Genomic DNA, 24,832 nt, shown 5'->3' on the forward strand with positions numbered 1-24,832 from the left:
TGGTCCTGATCTGTAGGAACCCACTCTCTAGTCAGGGGCCGGGGCACAGGAATGGCCATGGCCCGGTGCACCCAGAGCCAGGCTATGGCCTGGAGGAAGTGCAATGGACACTGAGAATGCCCTTGATCTTACTAGAGAAGTAGGGGAGAGATGCTTCCAGAAGATATCATATTGCTCTTACATCTTGTCAGATTTTCCCAGTCCCCTCTACTTAAGAAGAAAACACACACAAAGCTGCTTTACCCACGGCGACTTTTGATGGGGCTGGGTGGGCAACTGCTCATTTCAGTGTGTATGTAATTCTTCCGTGTGTGCCTTCACAGGGTTTTGTAACGGGTGGAAAGGACGGCATTGTGGAGCTCTGGGATGATATGTTTGAAAGATGCTTGAAGACCTACGCCATTAAAAGAGCAGCATTGTCGACTAGCTCTAAAGGTGCCATCCCCAAATATGCAGTAGAAACCTTTCTGTTCATAGGGATGGAGACGGTAGCACTAAGGTTCCTGAAAAACCATGATCAAATCAGTTATTTTTCTTTTATGTTCAGAGCTCTAGGCCCCTGGTAGAAATGTCGAGGATGATTGCCTAGTTTTGTAACTATAAGAAATAGAATTGGATAATAACCTTTTTATTTTTATTTTTTGGTCTATTAAATACATTTCCTCCCCCTCAGGATTGCTTTTGGAAGATAATCCTTCCATTCGTGCCATTACTTTGGGACATGGACATATCCTGGTGGGAACCAAAAATGGAGAGATCCTGGAAATTGACAAAAGCGGCCCAATGACACTGCTTGTTCAGGTACCATGTTCGTATATATTCTAAACGACAGTTCACATCACAGCCAGACCTGGGATGAGGTGTTAAAGTGCAAAATTTAAACAGTAGCTTTTAAAACAGCACACATTTATTATTTCTGTGGGTCAGGAGTCTGAGCATAGCTTAACTGGTTCCTCTACTAAAGGTTTCACAAGGCTGTAGGGAGATTCATGGCTGCAGTCTCATCTGAGGCTCAACTGAGGAAGGATCTTCTCTGGATGTCACTCAGGTTGTTGGCTGAATTCATTCAGTTCCTTGTGGTTGTAGGACTGACATCTTCCATTCCTTGGTGGCTGTTGGCCAGAGGCCACCTTCAGCTTTTAGCGGCTACCCACAGTTCCTTGCCATATGGGGTTCCCCATCATGGCCCTTTACTTCCTCAAAGCCAGCAAGGGAGAGAGAAAAATAGTCACTGCAGTCTTATGTGACATAATCATATCATCACATACATGTAATCATAAACATCCATCACCTTTGCCATATATTTTTATTGAAAATAAACCATTGGTTATGTCATACTCAAAGGGAGGTGGTTATATAAGAGTGTGAAAATCATGAGCATTTTGAGAGTCACTTCAGTAATCCATCACAACCAATTTTTCATATTCTCACCCATTCAAAATTCCTTCCCTTCTCTCAGTCTCCAAGAGCCTTATCTATCTGTTCGAAGTCCACAATCTCATTGTCTAAATCTATTCCAAGTGTGCATAAGGCTCCACAGGGGTATTTTCTCTGAGTCTGTCAATCTGTAAAACTAACAAGAGGTTCTCTGCTCCACACACATCAAACATATAAGCATCTCTTTAGATTTTGTTCCTCACTGTATCCTCAGCCTTGATTCACAGAAACACACTACATACTCCTTACCCTCCCTCGGCCCTCAAGAATTATATTCAAGTAAAATCTGATTAAAATAAATATCAAAGAATCCTCAAAGATCAAAGAAATGATACAGTCTCACCTGAGTGTGTAGGACTCATCAATTTGGTGATGGATGGACCTGATTTATAGATGGAAGAGGCACAGGAGGGAGAGCATCTGTGTTCAGAAGGTGGAGTAGAAGAATGAGCACTCAGCACTTCTTTGCCTCCTCCCCCTGCCCTGGCCCATGCCTGTGGGCTTGCTTTATTAAGGTTGAGTCCCAAAATCTCACTGAGAAGGGCCCTTGGATTGGCTTCTTCCTGGGAACAGGTCTGCACACAGATCACTGAGAGGTTTTAGAAATGCAGGTGCTCCAATCTACAATATCCAGAATTTGGAAACAGCCTAGGTGCCCGTCAGCAGATGATTGGATCAAAAAACTATGGTACATCTACACAATGGAATACTATGCTGCCATAAAAAAAGAAGGAATTCTTATCATTTGCAGCAACCTGGATGGAATTAGAGAACATCATGCTGAGTGAAATAAGCCAATCAATGAAAGAGAAACACCACATGACCTCACTCATTTATGGATAATAAAGAACATTATAAACAGATGAACCAAAAAGATAGATATAGAGACAGTAAAGCAACAAGCAGACTGTCAAATTACAGTGGGGAGGGGAGGAAGATCTGGGAGAGATAATAGATCAACCGAAGGACTTGTATACATGCATATAAGTACAACCAATGGACATAAAACTCTGGGGAGGGAGGGTATGTATGGGAGGGAGGGAGGGGGGAAAAAAATCAATAAAATATATTTAAAAAAATAAAAAGTTAAAAGAAAAAAAGAAATGCAGGTGCTCAAGTCCTTCTCTGGGTGTCCTGAATAAGAATCTGTGATTTAAAAAAATTATGTTGAAAACAAACCTCCAAAGCTCTGTAGCTGACTGTGCCAGGCAGCAGGATTGAGCTGTGTCCTGGGTGTGACTGTCTTGTTCTCTAACTGCTCGCGTATTTGTTGTTTCTTGCCAAACTCATTTCTTTTTTTTCTGGCTATGACTTCTTATTTAATTTTATTGAAAAGCAAGTGTTTGTTTCAATGTAAGCAACTTAAAAGTCTTCTTAGTTCATTATTGATTTTTTAATGCCCATGTCTGAGACTTTAAATTGTTTTCATACATGCTATATTGTTTAATATTTTATAATTTTTTTTTTACCACAATATGATTTAAACACCATTCATTTCCTTATTTCTCAGCGTCTCTTTCCTCCCCTGGCCTGTCAGGCCTGTGCCATTTCCTCCTAGGTAGAACTCAGTGTTGAATGCAGTCAGTGTTGTTGGGCTCCTGCCGAGATTTGCCCTGTGCTGTGCAGAGGGTAGGGCCTTCTGTTCCCAGGCTCTCAGCTCATTCTGAGAAGAAGGATCTTCTTTTGAGGTCACGCAGGTTGTTGGCAGAATTCATTCATTTCCTTGTGGTTGTAGACTGACAGATTTCATTCCTTGGTGGCTGTTGGCCAGAGGCCACCTTCAGCTTTCACAGACACAGAGAGAGAAAGCTCAGGGACAGGAAAGGCAGCGTGACTAGGACCATCAATCAGCTAGCCTGCTGTGGGGAGATTTCAGGTCTGCTTTTCCAAGTTCAATAGCATGGTAATCCATTGTCATTTAGAAAACATTGCTTATTTTTAAGAGAAGGAATGCTATGTTGGGGGAAGAGAGAAGTGATGTCAGGTGATTTCTGACCATTTCCATTGTGTGCACTTTGAATATAGTCATCTCAGTCATGCAGCTGGGAGACACAGGAGGAAAGTAAGATCCCAAGCTCATTTCCTTGTGCCACTCCCAGCCTGCCTTGCTCACTGTCCATGGCTATGTTAGACAGGAGTTAATAGAATCGTATTAGATTAAGGAAATAAAATTTTTAAGTCAATATATGAAGCAGTGGTATGAAAGGGCCTTGGAGCTCCACAAACCTGTCCTCAAGCAAAATGAGCAAAAGGCCTTGGCCCATAAAAGAGCTCCAAGCAGCTCCAGGCTGGGGGCAAGCGGGGTTGGATGCCGAAACCATCCTCTGACTATGATCTTGGAGGTGGGAGGCTTCTGAAGGGAAGAAAACTAGGGATGTAGTTATTCCCAATGCAATAAACCAACAAACAACACTGGCACCCTTCAGCCCTCCACAGGTATTCGAATGTCACCTGAATTTGGATCTCTGTGTCTTCTGCCAAATTGCTGTTTTGCTCAAACAGCTTCCCAGTCCAACCATAATCATCTGACTTCTCTTCTAGAAAGCCACCTGTTCCCCAAAGCATTCCTACTCAATACATTTTCCTGACGCCTCTTTATGGTCTTTCTTTTCCTGTCACTGAGCAGAGCCTTTTTATAATTAGCCACTAAAAGTAGAAAATCAATTAGCACTCTGTCTTATTGCCCCATACAATAATCTGTTTACATGGCTTTGCTGAGAGACAAATTATAGGAATAGGATTTGTTTTCTCCCTAATTATTTTTAAACTAGTGTCCTGGTGCACGGATCCGTGCACATTGAAAGGAAATTAATTAGAAGAAATATTTTAATGTCGGTATTCGTGTCTTGCTAATGAAAAGAAAATAGGATTCTACCGAGTCTCCTATCTACCTTCTCCAGGACTTCTGTGAGGATCAAATGAGATGAGGCACGGGAAAACACTTCACAAACATTTGGTTAAACTGTAAAATGTTTGCATCTGTCTATAAAGCAAGTTGGGTTCCTGGGCTGAAGAAACTCCAAGAAGGCTAGTCACTAGGGAAATGAATCCATGTGTTGCTATGTGACATCATTACCTGGCACCCACAGTGACCATTTTTGGGCTCGGCTGAGCTGTGGGCCGCATATTGTGCCACAGGGTCTTGGCAGCGTTGGCTGCGATTTGGTGGGGTATCACTCTGGGGGTGTGGCAGGGCCTGTGTCCCACTTGGGGGAAGCCAAGTGTTGGTTTGTTGGTGCCAGGTCGATGGTACCATTTATTTTCAAATGGCCAGTGCGTGTCATGGCAGCTCCTGTGTTGAGCATTTGCCCCCTGGTGGTCAATGTGCATGATAGCCACCCGTTGGACAGAGACACTTAGCCTTTTATATAGATAGGTAATGTTTTATCTCAGTCATTATTCTAAGCCAGTTAAGTGTGTCTATGATAAAGGATAGATATGTGGAATTGGCCTGGAGCCTATGACGCACCTTCCAGCTTTCCAAAATCCATTGGTTAGACCAATTTGTGAGCAAATGTTGAACCCAGGACACTTGAAGTGAAAAATGTATCTGTCTTTATTTCTGTTCTGCAAAATGCTGTACATTCAAAGGATTGAAGTGGAAATAAATGGACAAGAATATCGCTGACTACTCTTCCAAAGATAGGGAGTCCCTGCACTGTTAGAATCTGGTTTTAGTGTGTCATTGTGATCCATAAACTGTGTCTTTTAAGGAGGTATATATGTATTTTGTGCTTATCTGATGTCAAACAACAGATTAAAATGAAGGCACTTCGTTATTCACCCAAATGTTTCTAAATGAAAAGACGTTTGCCATCAGATAAAACAAAATTTATAAGCGACAAATCCCTGTTGTACTTCCCAAAGGAAAGCTTTCGCATCCTGTCAGCCCAGCGTTAGATTCAAGTTCAAGTGAAAAGCATATTCACTGCAGTCGTTTTGGCTCCGGGGAGCTTTCACGGTGTTTATTTGTACTTGAGCCTGTTTGGAAGGCGCTTGGGCTGCGGATGCAGCACGAGGCTGCCAAGGAGCAAGCCAAGACACAGAGACCGAGTTGTTGTCCCATTTCCTCTCCGCAGGGCCACATGGAGGGAGAAGTGTGGGGGCTGGCAGCTCATCCTCTCCTGGCCATCTGTGCGACCGTGAGCGATGACAAAACCCTGCGCATCTGGGAACTGTCCTCCCAGCACCGCATGCTGGCGGTGCGGAAACTCAAAAAAGGTACCTGACGCCATCTTACACATCTGCAAGGGTATTTACACAGGATGGAGCGGGTTTGGTTCATCCGCTCATTCACCTGATAATTCACTGACCGCCCCTGTTGGTGCCCCCTCGTGTGCCAGGCAGAGGAAACTCGGTATTGGTTGCTGCGGTCATGCTTTCGCAGGCTTCACGTTGCTCCAGGAGGCCGGCCTGATTTGTCCGTGCCCAGCTTCGTTACTCGCCTGCTTTTACTTGCACTTCCCAGGCATTTGCCACCTGGGGGCAATATGTCCTTCCTCTTCTCTCCGAGAGGAGAGCTGTGTGTGTCCGTTAAAACACATCCGTTTGTGAAACATGCTGCCTAATTGTATGTCCAACCATCTCCAGAACTGGTTTTTATTACTGATAAGCAAAAAGTAATACTTAATATATTACTCCAGTAATACTCGAGAAATGAGTACATGTTATATGTATTGAACACCTGTGTGCACTAGAACTAAGAGGCATACCAAGTACAAATGCAGCGAATACTTAGGAGCTTCTGTGTGTCAGGCACGGAGGATCCAAGATGAATGGTCCCGTCTCTAGTGTCAGAGATGGACAAGATCTGAGCAGAGCCCCAGCAACAGATGGTGCATTCACATCGGGTAATGTGAGGAGAGCCTAAAAACAAGACTGTTTGTGCAGGGGTGGGTAGGGAGAGTGCAGCCCTGTGCAGCTATTAGCAGCTGGTACCTTCACCAGCCCTGGGCCTGAAAGGGCAAGGGGAGGGAGCGATTGCCGGAACCTTGAAAGTGAGAGCTGTGTGAGAGGCAGCCTGACAGCAGCTGTGACCATCAGCTGAGATTCAGCCACATGCAGCGACAGCCAGGGAAATCCTCTCTCCCTACTTCCCTCCTTTCCTTCCTCCCTCTTTTGTTTCCTGCCTATGCTCCCCCTTGGCCAAACCCAATCAGAAGCCAGAGGGCAAGAAGGCTCATTGATGCCGTCTGTAGAGGCCAGCTCCAGGCGCTGAAAAGGGAGGAGAGAGGGTGTGGAGGGGCAACCAAAGATAATCTGGTGCAAACCAGGTACCAGGAGGCGCAGAGAAAGGCCTGCTGCCAGGGTCGGCTTCATTGTGGACGGAAATGAGAGCTGAGGCCCAAAGGATTTCTGAGAGTAGAGACAGGAAAGGATGCCCTTGAGGTCTGGCGCTAAAGTATCTGTTATATAAGCAGAGAGACATGGGAGTGTATTCTAGGAGAAAACAAAGGTGTCAGTAGCAACAACGATGACGGTGGCTAATATTGCTGAGCCAGGGTCTGTGCTAGCACTCTGCATGTGGTGGGAACCCACTGAGTAAGGTCATTCTTGTTACCACTTAGGAATTAGGAAACGGAGGCGCAGACAACTTAAGCCATTTGCCACAAGTCTCACAGCTTGTAAGTCATGGAACAGAATTGAAACCCAGACCTTGGGGTTTCAGAGAGCACACCTGTGGCCATGGCATGGCACTGCCTCCTCCTCCCTTATTCCCCTCTTCCCTCTGCACACATGGGCGTTGGTTAATGGAGCCAGGACTCCATGCCCTTTACCACCACAGGGCTGAATCGTTTGGACGCTGACTTCTATGGGGGAAACGATGGACCGCATCCTCATCGTGAGTGGCTTGGGTGTCAGACAATGAACTTTATTCACCAGTTAGAAATCAGTTCAAAAGAACAGTTACTACATCATGTTAGATAAGACAACCGTCCAGCCCAGTTTATAGCTGTTGTCCTGGTGTAATTATTAATAGCTCTCCCTTTCGCTCAGAAGAGTCCTGCTTTGGATGATACGTATATGGTTAACTCAGTCTGGTGATCTCCTCAAGGGCAGGCCCGCTTCCTGTTCTTTCTGCACTAGCCCCAGCCCTGACTCACCACAGATGAATAACTGTTTGCTAAGCGAAGGGAGGAAGATATTATTGGTGAGCTGATATGAAGTTGTTGGTATGAGCATAGCTTTCCTCATCCCACCAGCAGTGACTGAGGAGTGTGTGTGGAAGCTCAGAGGGAACGTCTTAGCACAAGCATGTCAAACTCAAAGGCTAACACAGGCCAACTACATGAGGTGTATGGCCCATGGGCCGAAGTTAGGCATGCTTGCCTCCTTAGCACAAGGCCGACTGTCCCATCCCTGGGGCCATGCTTACCAAAGTCTTCAAAATAAGGATGGGGGGGGGCATATTCTTATGATTCCTATTAAACATACCCACCAGAGCCCATACTCCTCATTATACCTGTCTCCCTGTGACCCTACAGAATAGGAGAAAGTATTGCTCATGTGGCAGCATCAGCCATGGTTAGTTTTACATATGCCTCTTGAGAGAATGTTGTTCATAGTCCTTCCTTCCTGTGACAGAAGAGGCAGGAACAAAACATTTCACCTCTAGAATGGAGGCATCATGACCCACGGATCAGAGAACCGAGAGGTTCTCTAAAGCAAGTTTTACATGGATGGCATGATTTAAAAAAAAAAACACACACAAAAAAAACAGTTTCTAGAAAGTTTATTATAGAACGTCTGTCCTTAAGTATCACCTCGTTTCTTGGGAGCAAAGATACTATTATAGTTACATTAACCCTGTGGAAACCCCAGCTATGCAGATACCAAGAAAGGAATGGATATCCTCAAAGAAATTGAGATTGGGTGTTTAACACAATGGTCACTGTCCTTGGGTTTGGAGGGAAGAGATGATTAAATGATGACGTTTTGGTTCTCGCACGCCGTGCTACAGACACAGCCCATATGCATGCGTCAGCTCACACGCAGGTCTCGCCCCCTCAGGCCTGACGCGTGTGCTTCTGTGAGCCCGTTTGCAGGTGGAAGATGCTGTGCCTTCTCCCCCGACGGGAAAGCCCTTGCGGTCGGCCTGAACGACGGGAGTTTCCTGGTGGTCAATGCTGACACAGTGGAAGACATGGTCTCCTTCCACCACAGAAAGGAGATGATCTCCGACATTAAGTTCTCAAAAGGTAAAGGTGGCGGCAAAAGCTTTCGAAAACGCTTTGGGACAAAAAGTTACAGCAGTGGACCCTTTTCATGATCGCCTTGACATTTTCCCCATTCTAAAAACGCTACGTTCACAGACGCCAAGCCTTGCGTCAAATGCTTTGACAGTAACTGCACCTTCTCCTGCACAGACACCGGGAAGTACCTGGCCGTGGCCTCCCACGACACCTTTGTGGACATTTACAACGTGCTCACAAGCAAGCGGGTCGGCATCTGCAAAGGCGCCTCTAGCTACGTCACACACATCGACTGGGACTCGCGAGGTAAAGTATGTTGTGGCTTTTACAATACAGTTTGTTTGTTTGTTTTTAAGTCAGTGTTCATATTGTTTCTAGTGAGGCTGACAGTTGATTTTTAGAGAAAAACAGGGGAGGATCCCACAATAAAATGACTGTAATTTGACAACCCGGAGACAGCTGCTGTTCACATTTTGGGTATTTTTCATTATTATCGGTGTCACTGATTCCAGCCATGAAGTTGGAAGACAGTTGAGGATATCCGAAGCCTCTGTTACCCTCGCCAGCTACCACTTCCCTTTAAGTTCTGCTGGCTGTGTCCTTGCCTTGGTCCCTCCTTCCTGTGCTCCTTCCCTTCCCAGTGCTCCAACTCCCCCCCTCCCCCCCCCCCCCCCACTGCCCTGGAGCCTAAGCTGTTCTCATCCTCAGCACAGGTGGGGAGTTAGGTGCTACTTGCCCAAGTTTCTCTGTTCTCTAAAACTCCCCGCACCCCCTGCCTCCTCCGTCATGCCCACAAGCACCATGTGGACGTGCCTGTGTCCTTACCTGACAAACCTAGCTTCTGCCACGTGCCAAGTCTTAATTAAGCTGGAAATGGTGAGGGAGCTAGAAGTGTGAGACACGGTTCCCGCCCACCACCGCGTGTATGACTTGGTGAGGGAGGCGTCCTAGTCCCTGAATAATACGAGGGCACAGACGGGGGAAGGCACGCACAGAATGAGACATGGCGAGTCACCGAGGCAGGGGTGGGTGAGGCGGGCGGGGAAGGGCAGGTCCGCAGTGAGCACTGCAGGTGGAGTAGCAGTGCTACAGGGTGGGGCACTTCTCAGGCCCATCCTGGGGGGCAGGGGAGGCTGATGTTAGGCGGGGGCAGGCCTTTGGGAAGGGTCTGTGTTGGAAGAGCACCCAGCCCAGGGTGGGCTCCGAGGAAGAGCGCCTGGGAGAATCCATGTGACCTTCTAGATGGATCTTGAAGGATGAGCAGAAATTCACCAGATTGCAAAGTCTGGGGCAGACATTCCAGGCTCCAAAGGGACGTAGTGTCCCGAGACGTGGGAAGAACAGGGGTGATTAAGAAGCAGTGAGTAATGCTGAGTGGCTGAGGGCGGGAAGGGAGCGAGTGTGGAGAGACAGACGGAGACAGAACGGAAAGGAACGTGGAAAGGAACGTTGACACCATGCCACATAGGACAGGTGGACACTGCACTTTATCCTAGAGCTTTAGGTAACTCCAGGACACATGGACAGGGCACTTCCCACCAGCTTTTGGAGAGTGAGTGAGCCTAGAGTTTAAAGGCATCTAAAATAAGCCAGGACAAAGTGGGGAATGAGGACCTCAACCAAAAAGGTTATTTCAGAGATGCCAGAATATTTAAGTATTTCTTGAGGTAGGAACCATAAACCAATCCTTCTGCCAAGATAGGTATTTAGTAGCGACTGTGCTTGCCGCCCTGGAATTTGGACTTTATCTGAGCTTTACAACCTGCAGGCATATTTATGCAGTGAGCCAGATAGGAGGGAAGAGAAGCAAGTCCCAGCAAGGGCAAAAGGAGATCAGATAAGTCCCTCCCATCGCCTGTCAGGGCCATGCTGGACACGGTGCCGAGGGCTTGGGCTGGCAGTAGGGCCTGGGCCGGGCACCAGCCGCCTGAGGACACAGCGCCTGGCAGTCACTAAGAACCAGGAGGCTGACGGGGCAGGTGGAAGCAGCCACTTTGCCACCCCTCTCTTTGATATTCTCTGCTTTGTTGTTTGAAAAACAAAAGCAGTGATTTCTTCCTGTTTACTCTCTGGCTAACTTGCCTAGATACGCCTTCTTGTGGAAAAGTTTTAAACCAGTCAGGGCCAGCCTTATGTGGACATAGACTGGAGCATGGGGAATTTTGTTTAAAATTCACCACACACACACACACACACACACACACACACACACACTACCTGACACAATGTAAAATCACACCACTACAATGACCACGGGGGCTTAAAACCAATTATTTACATATTAGGGAGTGAAGAGCTACAAGAAAATGGGACATAGGAGGGATAAGTTTTGATCAAGAAGATTTCTTTAAAATTATTTAATTTTTGTTTGTTAATCCTTACCCAAGAATATTTTTCCCATTGATTTTTAGAGAAAGTGGAAGGGAGGGAGGGGAGAGAGAGAGAGAGAGAGAAAGAGGAAGAGAGGAATATCGCTCTGAGAGACAAATTGATCTGTTGCCGCCCACACACTCCCAACTGGGACCAAGGATCCAACCTGCAGCCCTTCAGTCCTTGGGGCGATGCTCTAACCACTGAGGATACTAGCCAGGGCTTTAAAATTATTAACTGTGAAAAAAGATGTGAAAAACTGAAAAAATATCTTAACCATTTTTCTTATTTTATTTTTCAGTTACAGTTTATATTCAACATTATTTTGCTTTAGTTTCAGGCATACAGTATGCTGTTAGACAGTCATATACTTTACTAAGTGATTTCCCAGTATGTCCAGTGCCCACCTGGCACGGTACTTGGTTATTATAATATTATAATATTAACTCTATTTTCTATGCTGTACTTTACATCCCTCTAACTGTTCTGTAACTACCAATTTGTACATCTTGTTCCTTCACCTTTTTCCTCAGCCCCAACACCCCTCCCCTCTTACCATTTTAAGAGTCCAGTCCAGTGGCATTGAATAAATTCACATTATTGTGCAACCATCATCTCTATCCATCTCTAGAACTCCTTTTGTCTTATAAAACTTAGAACTTCATTAATTCCTCTTTCTCCCTTCTTTAGCCTCTGGCAACCACCATTCCACTTTCTGTCCCTAAGAATTGGATTACTCTAGGTACTAAGAAGAGTCATACAGTATCTGTCTTTTTGTGACTGGCTTATTTCTCTTTGCATGATATCCTCAGGATTCATCCTTGTTGTAACATGTGTCAGGATTTCCTTTCGTTTTAAGACTCAACAGTATTCCGTAGTATGAACACACCACAATTGGTCCATCCATTCATCCCTCAGTGGGATCTGGGGCTTTGTCCACCTCTGGCTGCTCTGAACCTGGTGACAGTGCTTAGTGTGTACCCAGTAGTGGAATTTCTGGATCAAATGATAAATCAAGTTTTAAATGAGGAACCACCATGCTTCTTCCACAGTGGCTGCACCATTTTACATTCCCACCAACTTCTCCACATCCTTGCCAATGCTTGGTTATTTTCTGGAGTTTTCTGCTTTGTTTTATTTTTAATTTTTTTTAATTTTATGTCAGCCATCCAACTGGGTGTGAGGTGATATCTCCTTATAGTTTGACTCACCTCTTGAGAGAATTTTTTTTTTTTTTAATTCCTCAAATGTATAAGCCCTGGGTTGAATGTTAGCGAAATAAAGAAGAGTAAATCGCCCTGACTGGTTTGGCTCAGAGTGTCAGCCTGTGGACTTAAGGGTCCCAGGTTCAATTCTGATCAAGGGCATGTACCTTGGTTGTGGAAAAAAAAAAAAAAAAAAGGAGAGAGAGAGAGAGAGAGAGAGAGAGAGAGAGAGAGAGAGAGAGAGAGAGAGGTAAATGCCTTCTCTCTGGAAAGTGGAAAGAACAAGATCTTGGCTGAGATCAGGAGGGCCAGGGTGAAGGTCTATTAAAGTCACCCAATGTGGAATCGTCACCTTTGCAGGGAAAGAGACGACCTCACTATTTCCAAGATTCTGCCAAAGCCAGTGTCTGTGGTCAGGGGTGGTGGGAAAGAGACTGGGAGTTAAGATGCTGAGGTTTTCTAAAAGCCACCTTGCCTCTTTTCCTAAGGGGCCCCTTCAGTCAGATGAGAGGATTGGACCAATGGCTTCTAGGATTGAGAGGAGAACAGAATACTTCTGATTTGGGGGCAGGGGAGAGGGGGAAGGAGGGAGAACACCTCGAGAATAACAGCAAGTGTGCCCGTGAATCTTCCTTGGTTTATGTCCAGTTTCATTGTCATGCGATGCGTTATATTGGTATTTTTCTGTCCCTGATCTCTGTGTGCTGCAAATGCCTGCCCTCCAGAATGTGCCAGGCTGCCTCAAGACCAGCCTGGCTTTCACAGGGGAGCCTCGAGGGTCTGCCTGCAAAGGATGGACAGCAGAATTGAGGAGCAGGAATCTGTTTCATTCCTTTGATCTTGTCAAAAGAGGGAACACATTTGTGGGAGCCAGCTGGCTCCTCCCGTGGGGAATGGCGCAGCCTGCAGCCTCAGCAGCCTCTCGTGTCCATGGCAACCTCAGGTCCTAAGAAAATTAAAAAGTGCTTGGAGCCTTTGCAGGAACGGCAGCTACTTCTGACTGCAAGTGCCTGCACAGAATGCTTGAGAGAGAGAAATAATATATATAGAGAGAGAAAGAGAGAGGAATCATGGAGGGATGTGTTCTGGCTGCTAGTAGTTCATTTCTGGAAATATCAGGACTATGCGATCTTTCCACAATTAACAGTTTGAGCCACAACAGATCTCGTTCCCATTTTCATTGCCAATGGCCCGATGTGTTTGGTACAGTTAGCACCAATTTTAGAATTGTTCTAACTTGTACATAACATACCAGCTGGGGTGATGTGTGAGCATCGTTTTGTGGACTATAAAGCTCTATGTACCTGCAAGATGTGTGATGTCCTGTACCTGCTTAGAAATGAGGACATCTGTATCTTTCAGTTTCCTCATTCTGTGTGAGCAGACATTTCTAGTGAGTAAAAATGTGAGGATTCTGAAAGAATGGGGTTACTGTTATTCTGTTCAGGGGTGAATTATCTCTACATGGGTTATGCAACATTTTGCTCTGTTTCCGTTCTTGTCCTCGGAATATTTTAGTAGTTATATATTACACGGCAGCAGGCAGTGGGAAAAGAAATGACCTAAATATTGCCTCTATGCAAAAAAAAAAAAAAAAAAAAAAAAAAGACAATGAAATGATAGCAGTGAAGAACATTGAGGGGGGAAAAAAATACACACCCATAATTCCACCTTCCTAAGACCAATAGTTGACTTAAAATTTTATTCCTTCACGTCATTGGGTTGCAAGGAACCAGAAACCTACTCAATCCAGCATCAATTTAAAAATAATATTAAAGGATGAGTTTATGGAGAGACATAGGCATGTGGCATGGACTCCAGTGACAGGAAACGACATCTGCCTAGGAACTGGCTTTAGAAATGAACTGGAAAACCCAGAAACCAAGCCAGCAGGTCCTCTCTCCTCCTTTCCTGCAGAGTTTCAGTGTCTGCTTATGGCCTCTCTGCACAGATAGGCTTTCCCTAATTCATTTGCATGTGGCCTACTCTCTGTTGCCCCGGAATGCCACCCTCAGTCCCAAAGCTCACTTCTAATCACAGCACAGCGCCCACTGAGTCAGCCTCCAGATTCCAGTTTTCCTGGAGAGAGTCTGTCCAGCTCGGCCTCTGGGTCACGTGGAGGGCAGTTTTCAGGGAAGGGACCTGGGCTAGGCAGGTTCCCCTCCCCCACCCCCTCTACATGTGTCTCCCGTTCTGTGAAGCACTTCTCATACTACTCTCTCGTGTTTAGATTCTCTAATATTCTTATAATCCTAAAGGATTTCGCTGAGCTATTTTAAAAGTCTTTGGTTTATTTTTCTAAGTGTGATCTTTGAAACTGAGTTGTAAGGATCATCTGAGAATTGGAATCCTTTGAGTTTTGTTAGTATCCTGTGGCCAAAAAATCTTCTAAAACTAGCCATATTCAAAGAATGTTTTTATTGAATCCTTTTCCACGTCCTTTGTTACTTGCAATCCCTCTTGAGAGCCCTAAAATATATATTTGCTCATTGAAAAAAAAAATATTGGTTACTCGTTTTCTTATAATGCTAAATAGCCAAAGCTAATTTAATTCCCTTTTCTCATTTGTGTATCTGTGTTCAGCCAAAAGATCAGGAAAGTGCCCATTTCAGTGAAAACATTTTCAAATTCACTTGCTCCCCACAGCTAGGTCAAAACCCCTTCACTACCGTGTTAAACTCAGCAAATTATGAATGATTGAGGTTTTCAGTTATGAACTAAGAGAACCTTGTTTTTATTATTTTTTATCATTGTTTTACAAAAAGCTTTAAATTCATTTTTTAGGGAGAGGGAGGGAGGAACACACACACACACACACACACACACACACACTTCAATGTGAGAAAGAAATATTGATCAGTTGCCTCCTGCACACACCCTGACCAGGGATCAGACCTGTCATCTTTTGGTGCCCAAGATGATACTCCAACCAATGAAGCCCCACTGGCTAGGGCGAGGGCCTTGTTTTTAATAAGTCACTTAGAAATAGATCTACAACTCTGAAGGTTAGCCACTCGAGATTTCAGACCTAGGTAGTGCCCACTTGACATTAAAGAACATGATAATAAACCCCACAAGGTTCTTATTTTGGTATTATCTTTCCAAGAAGGACATTTTAAGACTACTAGATATAAACAGTTATGGAAAAACAGAAAGAGGGGAGATACTATGTGCATGTATAGACATGCTGAAGAAATACTATAAAGTGGATCTTTTTTGTCATTTAAATTTCAAGCCAGAAAGGATTATTGATGTGGTTGGAGGGAAAGTAGGAAATCTTATTTTTTTCAACGTTAATCAAAATGAACCCAAGATTATACATTTATATCCCAGTGAAAAACTATTTTTGCTCAACATTTTGTATTGGGAAAGTCTTGGATTTCTTTACAAATTTTCAAGTAAGGTGGGAGAGGGGAGGGGATTGAGCACTCATAGTTTATTTTGTGTGTCCTTATCTTCCTGTTTCTAAACTTGAAAGGGCACATTTAGAATTTAGACTGAAGGAAATGTGAATCCTTGCAGCAAGGCTCTCACTTCTGATGCCATAATTCTTGCCAAAGCCGTCTGTTCTTCCTACATCGCTGCTGGGAGGCATCAGGAAAAAGGAGCAAAAAGTGGATATTGTCAGGCTTTGGAAAAATGGCTACTTTCAATGCAACAGTAAAGTGTAGCAAACATGATTCTTCCATTCTTGAAGGATGTTCAAGGTCAGATTTTATTATGAGGTCCATATTCAATAAAATCATAGCTTTGGGATTTGCACCATGGCATGCAATTGCCTTTACTTCTGGAATATCTACCATGTATTTACTCAATTCATGAAACTTTGACTAAAATGAATAAAAATGGTTGCAGCCACTTTATAATAAAAGAAGTAAGTGCAGAGTTTAATCATCTCTCTACTTCATTCTGTCATAACAGGAAAATTATTGCAAGTTAATTCGGGTGCCAAAGAACAACTCTTTTTTGAAGCTCCAAGAGGCAAACGGCATATCATAAGACCTTCAGAGGTAACAGTTTGCACAAAGCTTTAAAATGTATATTTCATGAAGATTTAATATAACCAATCAACTCTTATCCACTCATATTTTTATTGTGGGTTATATTTTTAGTAAAACCTATCAGCTGTTATCCACTAATATGAGTTACATTCAGTGTACCTTTATGCTTGATCGTTTCTTAAATCTGGTTGCTTAGTCTGGTTTCCTGCTTTCTGGGGATTTATGGATTTCTGATACCAGTGAGGTAGCAATGTGCAGTTCAAATTCTCCTTAATTTTTCTGTGCCTGATGACTGACTAAGATCCTACATATTCTTAGCATTTAGATGCTACCTATTCTGTTCATCCCATTCAACATGTTGTTTTGTGCAAAGCTTCTTATAAACAAATTTTTGAAACATACGTTCTCAATGTTTACTATTTGTAATAATCAATATTTTCTGCAACAATAACAAGGCAAATGATCTTTCAAAGCAAAGCTATCCGCGATATGGCTATCCTGATTTATCAAACTTATTTCCCATTGTTTTCCTCATGTCCTCAGACCCATACATATTTTTTAATTGTTGAAATCAAAGCCTCAATAAAATGTTTGAATCTATGAATTGCCTCCTTCCTGAAAGCTAGCTGCACAGTGCTTCCAGAGAATGACTTTCATGGCCAAAAGGTCATTGCTCGTCTGAGCTCTAAGAATGTCCTATTAGTCCCGGGAGACAATCTGACTTATGTATTGGCAATGTAAACTTTGGTGAAAGAAAAGAAAATATTGCTTCCTTTGAGTGAAAGTGAGGAAAAGTGCACTACTGAGGGATAAGAAACTGCCTCTCTCTTCAGTTTGCCGGTAATATAAACTATCCCAGTATTGTCAAGTAGTCCTGGAGATAATTTCACACACACACACACACACACACACACACACACACACACACACACATACACATTCATAGTGTTTTCCTCATTTCTAAAGGAAGTCTATGTGCAGTTCTTAGGAAAACAAGTTGTTGTACATGAGGACACCGTATTAATGGAAATTGTATACTGACCAATTGGTCTCACACCCCCAATTCCAATTTATTCATCTCTGACCAGTCTTCATTTTAGCTTTTAAAAAAAATAAATGTATTGGGGGTGTGATTGCCAATAACATTATATAGGTTTCAGGTATACAGTTCTATAACCTATCATCTGTATATTATGTTGTATGTTCATCCAAAGTCTCCCTCCGTCATCATACATTGAACCCCTTAAGCTCTTCATCCTCCCTTCACCCCCTTTCCTCTCCAGTAAGCATCATACTGTTGTCTGTGTCTATGAGTTTGTTTTGTTTTGTTGGTTCATTTGTTGCTTTTTGTTTCATATCCCACATATGAGCGAAATCATATGTTTCTTGTCCTTTTCTGTCTGACTTATTTCACTTAGCATGATAGTCTCAAGATCCATGTGTGTGGTCCCATATGGAGAAACATTTATAGCCTCGAGTAGGGGATATTTTTAATTGTGTCATTCATTCCCCAAACATTAGATGAATGTGCCAAGCACATCATATGCCTGCATTTTAATTTTTAACAACAGCCTTGTGTGAGGGTTGTCAATATCATTTTACATATAGGGAAACAGATTCCAAGAGAATAAGAAGACCATGGAGCTGTGATCCCAATCTGGAGGGTTCTGTGTGTAACTCTACCAGGATATCTCCTATATATTAGGCATCATTTTTACATCACTTCACCTTTATTTTCCCATCCTGTTCCAGTGCCCCCAAACAAGTACACTAAAATAATAGTGCAGTTTAACCAAATGATGTGTGTGGGGGGGGGGGAGCAGGGGAGAGGATGTAACTTGATATAGATGAACAATTATTATGTAAAAGAATACACATAAGAGGGAGATTTGTGTCATAAGGCTTCCCGAAATGCTGTACATTCATATCTGTATGAACAGCTCTTCGGAGAGTCTCTCCAGAGCGTAAAGAATATTGAGCTAGCTGCAGAATCTGATTATTCTTTCCTCCAAGGAAGCATTCCATAAAAAAATAAAAAGTTATGTCTTGTAACTTTTAAAAATAGTTTGCTAAATAATCAGTCTCATTGATCAGTGTGCTCAGTGGTTTCAACTGGGAGCAAGGACCCCAGGGTCCTTGGGGATGTCTGGGAACAACTAGGGGAGGGGATGCTACTGGCATCTGGCGGGTGGAGGACAAGACTTCTGCTACACATTTTACCATGGACAGGACTGCCCCTGGCAACAAAGGATTGTGCAGCCCGAAATGTCTATAGTGCTTTCACTGAGAAACCCTGATCTAGCTTATATGGCTTATCTATAATAAAAGCATAATATGCTAATTAGACCAGACATGCTTCCAGACAACCTGCCGGACGAAGCCAGGGCTGTGAGGGAAGCTCGGGTCCCAGGTATCTGCCTGTGGCCAGAGGAAAACCCTTGATGGGCCCTGATCACCGGCCAGGCCTAGGGACCGCACACGTGCACTGGCCCTTTAGTACAATGATACATATCTAGGTAAGAACTAAAGAATGTTATCATCAGATTTCCATAATTCCCCAAATGTTCATCCTATCTAGAGATGGCTGTGTGGATATTTGAGTGCAGTACTGGTTTATTAAGACAGTGCATGTGGCACTTTAAAATGCAACTTAGAACCGTGTGCCTCCGCACCCAACACAGGTGCCTGATGTGGGCGGAGTCATCATTTAGCGCTAACTCAGCCTCAGATGGTTCCTTTGAAACAAAACTTAAGGTCTCCAGGCTGTGCGAAAATTCATTCATCTTCTTTTCCCTCTTTTTGAGATTGAGAAGATCGAGTGGGACACGTGGACCTGCGTCCTGGGCCCCACCTGCGAAGGGATCTGGCCCGCACACAGCGATGTGACCGACGTCAACGCCGCCAGTCTCACCAAAGACTGCTCCCTCTTGGCCACGGGAGACGATTTTGGGTTCGTCAAGCTTTTCTCGTATCCTGTCAAGGTAATATTGCCCTTTATTATATTAGAAACTTGCTTGGTTTCATTAAGCACCCCAAATCCACGTACCATTCCTAAGTGGATTTTTAAATATTGAAGGCATACCTGTCAACAGTGTTGTCTACAGTGCCGTCATTATTTAAGCTCTATAAAGACCTTCGTGTTGGTATGTTTACCAATTGGAGTCAGTCTGTGGCATTGCATTTCTCCTGGAAAGGCCTTCATTGGTCGTAAAATCCAACGCCTCACGGAACGGCAGGTAAGAATTGTCTTAGAACCTCTTGGACCCGTGTCTTTCTAACATGTACTAGCATTCTTCCCGAGATGAACTCCTTTCCTCCCAGAGCAGCCCATTCATTTAAAATAGTTCCAGGTATTAAGACATTTCTGTTCTATATTGAACGGAAATGTTTTCTCCTTAGCCAACGTTCTGCCTTCTGAATCATCGTTGGTTAACGCGGGTCCTCTAACAGCCTCAGACGCAGGAGGGCCAACTTTGACTTCTTAGAGCTTAATTCTCTTCCCCATTCCCCCTTTGACATGGTTTCCAGCTGCCTCTCCCTTGAAGCACACTCCATTTTTTTTTTTTTTTTTCCTTTTCAAATGGTCTCATCTAAGACTGAGCTCAGTGCTTCCGATGTCATCTGAGCCGCTCAGGGTACAGGGGGACTTTCATCTTCTTGTCTTGATTTTATATTGGTTTTAAATTAAATTAAAATGGCATCAGCTCTTGGCTGCCTCACTATGTAATCGAATCATAGACATCATTGCCCAAGATGTTTAGGTTATAACCCCCATCGTATACAACTGACTTTGTAAATTCTGAGGACAGAACTTCCTGTTTGTACCAAATAAGACTTATCTTGTTTATTTTATCTCCTTGTTCCAGCCTGTCAACATCTTTTAAATGCTTTCTCAGAGTGTTTACTTCCCCTTCCAGACTCTTGTCATCCTGTGATTTCACCAGGGTGAGCTCTAAGTCATGGGAAAGAAAAAAATACAGACTAGAACACCCAACTGCCTCCGCCAGGAGCCCCCATTCAATCTGGCATTCTGTTGTCCGTGCACACATTTAATGTCAGTTCTTCAGTCAGAAACAGACGTTCACCTCTATCTGATGGTGCTGTATTGGACCTCACCTTTCGCTCTCTCGTGCAACAAGACATCACTACAGACTTGGCACATACCTTGTGAAAAGCCAGACTGAGAGTGTCTCTGGGGTCCCCAATCTCCCCTGCCAACAAACCAATGGAACACGAGGGGTTAGTTCACAGGGAAGCCCTGCCGCAGCCCAGTAATCATTACTTCCTTTTCCAAGTGCTTACAAGACCTTCTGTGTAACAATTCATGCTAGAACTTTCCAGAGATTGCATCAACTCATGAATCAATATTTGCCAGAGTCCACTTGTTTTCCCTTTTAGATACAGGAGCCTTTTCATGTTCAATGTCGCCTCTCCTGGTTTCTAAACTCGTAGGGCATTCCTGCTTTTATTTCTGTGGTCACATTGCGAGGGACCTGTACTCGGGTACATGCGCCCTGCTTTGTCCTTCCTGGTTCGAAGAGCATTCTCTTTAAGGCAATAAGTCTGCTTTCTGTTCATCTTAAACTATCTGACCTAAAAAGTGTTCCTAGTGTTTCTGTATTTTTCTTATTAGCCTTATATACAGAAAATCCTTTTGGGTTTTCTTAGCTTCCTACTTCAATATTGTAAAACTGTATCAAAGTTGTCAGTGTGAGACTTTTGTGTTCATCCTTGTTTTTCACTCCTCTCTTCTCATTTGTGCATTTACCTGACACACCAGTTCCCTCCATAGCCATTTGGGTATTTTTAGATGCCTTCCTCTCTCCTCTTTCATTCGTTATATCTGGTTAGGAAGTAATTTTTGGTGGTCTTTTCTGAGATTCACTCCCAGGGATCAAGGCAGTTACCAGCTCTTTATATTTGATCCGAATTCCCTTTTACGTAGCAATATTCCTTGCTACTTTTACATTATTTGATATGAGACTGGCATTAGTAGACGAAGGTTTGGGCCTATATTCAAATAGCTGAACCCCCCCAAATGCCCCTGGGCGAGGTTTATTGTTGGTCCTGGAATTCATCACCCCCATCTCAGCCTGACTGGGTGTGCTGTCTATAGTAATGTCACCCTGTGTTCCTCAGGGACCACCCCAGGAAACAGAGGAGGGGGCAGTGGGAGGGGCCTGGGGCCCCACCTCTGCTTCACCTGGTCGCTGTGTTTTGTATTTCATATATTGATTCTCTGTGTAAGGTATTTTTACAACAGTTTATTAAAAAAAATTTTCAAACATACAGGTAAGGTGAAGGAATGATACAGTGAACTCCACCACCTACAGTCTACAATTCAGCGTAGATTGTGGACATCAGGATACTTGTCCCTAATGAGTTATTTTGCATATCATTACCTAGAATTCAACGTTTATTTGTGGTGTATTTTAGGTAAAACTTATATACAATTGTAATGCACAAGTGTTAAAGTTCCTTTTGATGAACTTAGATAAACACAATTATGTAATCCAAACACCTGTCGAGACACACATTGTTGTCACCCCAGTAATTTTCTTCATGCTCCTTCCAGGCCAGTCTCTACCCCAACTCTATCCTCAGATGGAAAAAAAAAAATACTCCAGTGTCTTTCATCATAGGTTAGTTGTACCTGTCCCAGAACTTCACATAAATGGAAATGGAATAGTCAAGTAGTTGCTGTTTTGTGTCTGGCTTCTTTCACTCAGATGCTGCTTCTGAGATTCCTGCATGTTGTTGTGGGTAAAAACAGCCAGTTATATCTTTATAGCTGATTGGAATGCCACTGTATGGACACAGGCACTTGTTTATCCACATGGCTATCAGCGGACACCTGGTTTTTCCACTGTTCGATTATAATAAAACTACTATGAACGTTTATGGACAAGTCTTTGTGGGCATATGTTTTCTATCTCTTAAGTAAATACGTAGGGGTGAAATTTCTGGGTCATAGGAGAAAATGTGTGTTTAACTTTTTAAGTAACTATCAGATCTTTTTCCACTTTCCATTCCCACCAGAAATATAAGCAAGTTCTAGCTGCCAACTTCAGTATTGTCAGACTTGTGAAATTTAGCTGTCCTGGGTGTAGGTAGTCTGAGGACTTTGTGTTTGTAATTTGCATTTTCCTGAGGACTAATGATGCTGAGGGCTTTTCATTTGCTTATTGGCCATTTGTGAAGTACAGATCCTTTGCCCATTGTTTTAAATTGGATTGCTTACCTTGTTATTCTTCAGTACTGCCTTGTAACATTTGGCTGAAGAAATCGTTTCATAATTTAAAAGCATTCGAAAACCATTCGCTAATACAAACTCCTTGATAGTTATCACTTCTCTTCCTCCTCTTTTAAAAAAATATGATTTTATGGAACACTTTTCCTTCCAAATACATAGATCAAACTTGATGAATATTTCCTCCTGTCTATTTACACTCCCCCACTGCTCTGGGTGTGTTTAGACAAAGTTCACCATCTGTTATGGACTGAATGTGTCCCAATCAAAATCCAAATGCTGAAGCCCTAACCCCCAGTGTGACTATATTTAAGAATAGGTCCTTTAGAAAAACAGGTAAGGCTAAAGAAAGTCATAAGTATGGGACCACGATCCAATGGGATTAGTGCCCTCATTAGAGACACCAAAGAGCACATTTTCTCTCTCTATGCACCAATGCACCCAGGAAAGGCCATGGAGTCCACAGGGAGAAGATGGTGTCCATAAGCCAGGTAGAAGGCTATCACCAGAAACCAAACTGACTGGTACCTTCACCTTAGATGTCCCAGCCTCCAGAACTGTGGGAAATAAATTTGTTGTTTAAGCCAGCATGTCAAATTTTATTATGGAAGCCCAACTGGGCTAAGACAGCATCCCATTGCAGTATTCTAGCATTGAGCTCCATGTCATCAAGTGTTGGTGATACCTATGAGATCTAATCACCACACATATCTCTTTGTGTCCAAAGATCAAGTTCCATTTGTTAGACTCCAAAGTGATATCTTCTTCTTGGCCCTTTTCCTAGTTCTCCCTTCCTATGAGTTACTAGGCATGTCTTCCAAGCATTTTTCTTTTATGATAATTATGGGTCCTTATAAGTGCTGCGCCAGCACAGCCAAGGGTTCTGCGAGCCTGAGGGAGGGCCGGTAAAGGATGAAGAAAAGACATATAAAAAGAATAAGCTGGGTCTAAGTGAATCTTCTGTGCCTGGCTGAGGCCACAGAACAAATCCAGGCTGTAAGCTGATGGTTTATAGTTAGAGGTAAATAAGGTAATTTACAATGTTCCTGTAAGTTTCACTTATTTTGGCAGCACTTGCCACAGCCCATTAGCTACCCAGGAAAGATCTAGGGAACAGTCACAAGATCAAGCTTAATTATGCTTAGAGGGCTGTGCCCTCCAATCTGGGACTTGTTTGTGACATTGCCAGCAGGTCAGTCCTAGGCTCCCTACACTTATATATTCAGTTTCACAGTTTAAAATCTCTGTGATGACATTATTAGTTCCCTGACAGTCACATGGTTTCCAGCCTCCATGAGATAGACTCTCCTTTGCCAGAGCCCACCCATTTTTCCAGTTAAACCACATACAGTTCTGTCCTTCGACGCCATCTCTTATTGCTTCCCACATCCGCCCTTCTTTTTCAAAGCTATGCCTTACATAGACTGGAGAGGTTAAAATATCACCATGTCTTCCATTCTAAAGCTACACCACCTGGTTCAGGTGTTGGCTGTGATATTTATTAACTGTTTGACTTAAGGGGAATTTCTTAGAATCTCTGTGACAGAGTTGGGCCCTCTGTAAGGTGGGACCAAATCTTTCTCTACTTGGATACTATGCCATTATACAAATTAATACTTATAAACATTTAGAATAATGCTTACCATATGGGAAGTCTCCCAAACTTTTACTTTTTACTATAGTTATGTCATTTTTTTAAATTCTCACCTTTTTTTTTTAAAGCCTCTGTGGACTTTGTCATTCCTAAAGATGCTACCTACTCATCTAGAAATTAGCTGTAATATAGTGTGTAGTATCAAGAACTTGTATGTTGATGACCCTTTGTTGAATTTTTTCATTTGTATATTTCTTTTCTCTCTCACAAAATTGTAAAATTGCCAATAATTTAGCAACTTCATATCCTCCACCAGAAAAGTGTAATAAAGGAAACGTAAGGATAAAAAAATATATCACCATGTCATTTCCATTTTTAAAACCCACCCTCAGGTTCTTCTGTTTCTTTCTCAGAATGTCAAAGGCTCAAGAGAATTTTTAAAAAATATATTTTTATTGATTTCAGAGAGGAAGGGAGAGGGAGAGAGAGATAGAAACACCAATGATGAGAGAGAATCATTGATCAGCTGCCCCCTGAAGGCCCCTTACTGGGGATAGAGCCTACAACCTGGGCATGTGCCCTTGAATGGAATCAAACCTGGGACCCTTCAGTTTGCAGGCTGACACTCTATCTACTGAATGCTCTATCCACGAAGCCAAGCCAGCCAGGGCTCAAGAGAATTTTTAAAGAGAGAAAGAATGGTTCTTCAAAGAGGCAAGTTTTTCATACAGAGAAACTGTATGAAATGTTATGACTGGGGGGAGAAGAGGGTACATAATTTC

At 43.3% G+C, this 24,832-nt stretch overlaps 1 protein-coding gene across 1 annotated transcript in view; it reads left to right on the top strand.

Moving 5' to 3' along the window:
* Positions 1 to 24,832, top strand: part of EML6 (EMAP like 6) — a 191,351-nt gene that overhangs the window by 128,509 nt on the left and 38,010 nt on the right. The window contains exons 19-25 of the mRNA XM_036435332.2: positions 324 to 435; positions 674 to 801; positions 5,517 to 5,658; positions 8,484 to 8,636; positions 8,805 to 8,936; positions 16,127 to 16,215; positions 19,011 to 19,187. Of these exons, the coding sequence (XP_036291225.1) occupies positions 324 to 435; positions 674 to 801; positions 5,517 to 5,658; positions 8,484 to 8,636; positions 8,805 to 8,936; positions 16,127 to 16,215; positions 19,011 to 19,187 (933 nt within the window). The remainder of the gene's footprint in view (positions 1 to 323; positions 436 to 673; positions 802 to 5,516; positions 5,659 to 8,483; positions 8,637 to 8,804; positions 8,937 to 16,126; positions 16,216 to 19,010; positions 19,188 to 24,832) is intronic.

This window comes from Pipistrellus kuhlii, unplaced genomic scaffold (genome assembly GCF_014108245.1).
Source record: "Pipistrellus kuhlii isolate mPipKuh1 unplaced genomic scaffold, mPipKuh1.p scaffold_m20_p_13, whole genome shotgun sequence".
Lineage (NCBI taxonomy): Eukaryota > Metazoa > Chordata > Mammalia > Chiroptera > Vespertilionidae > Pipistrellus > Pipistrellus kuhlii.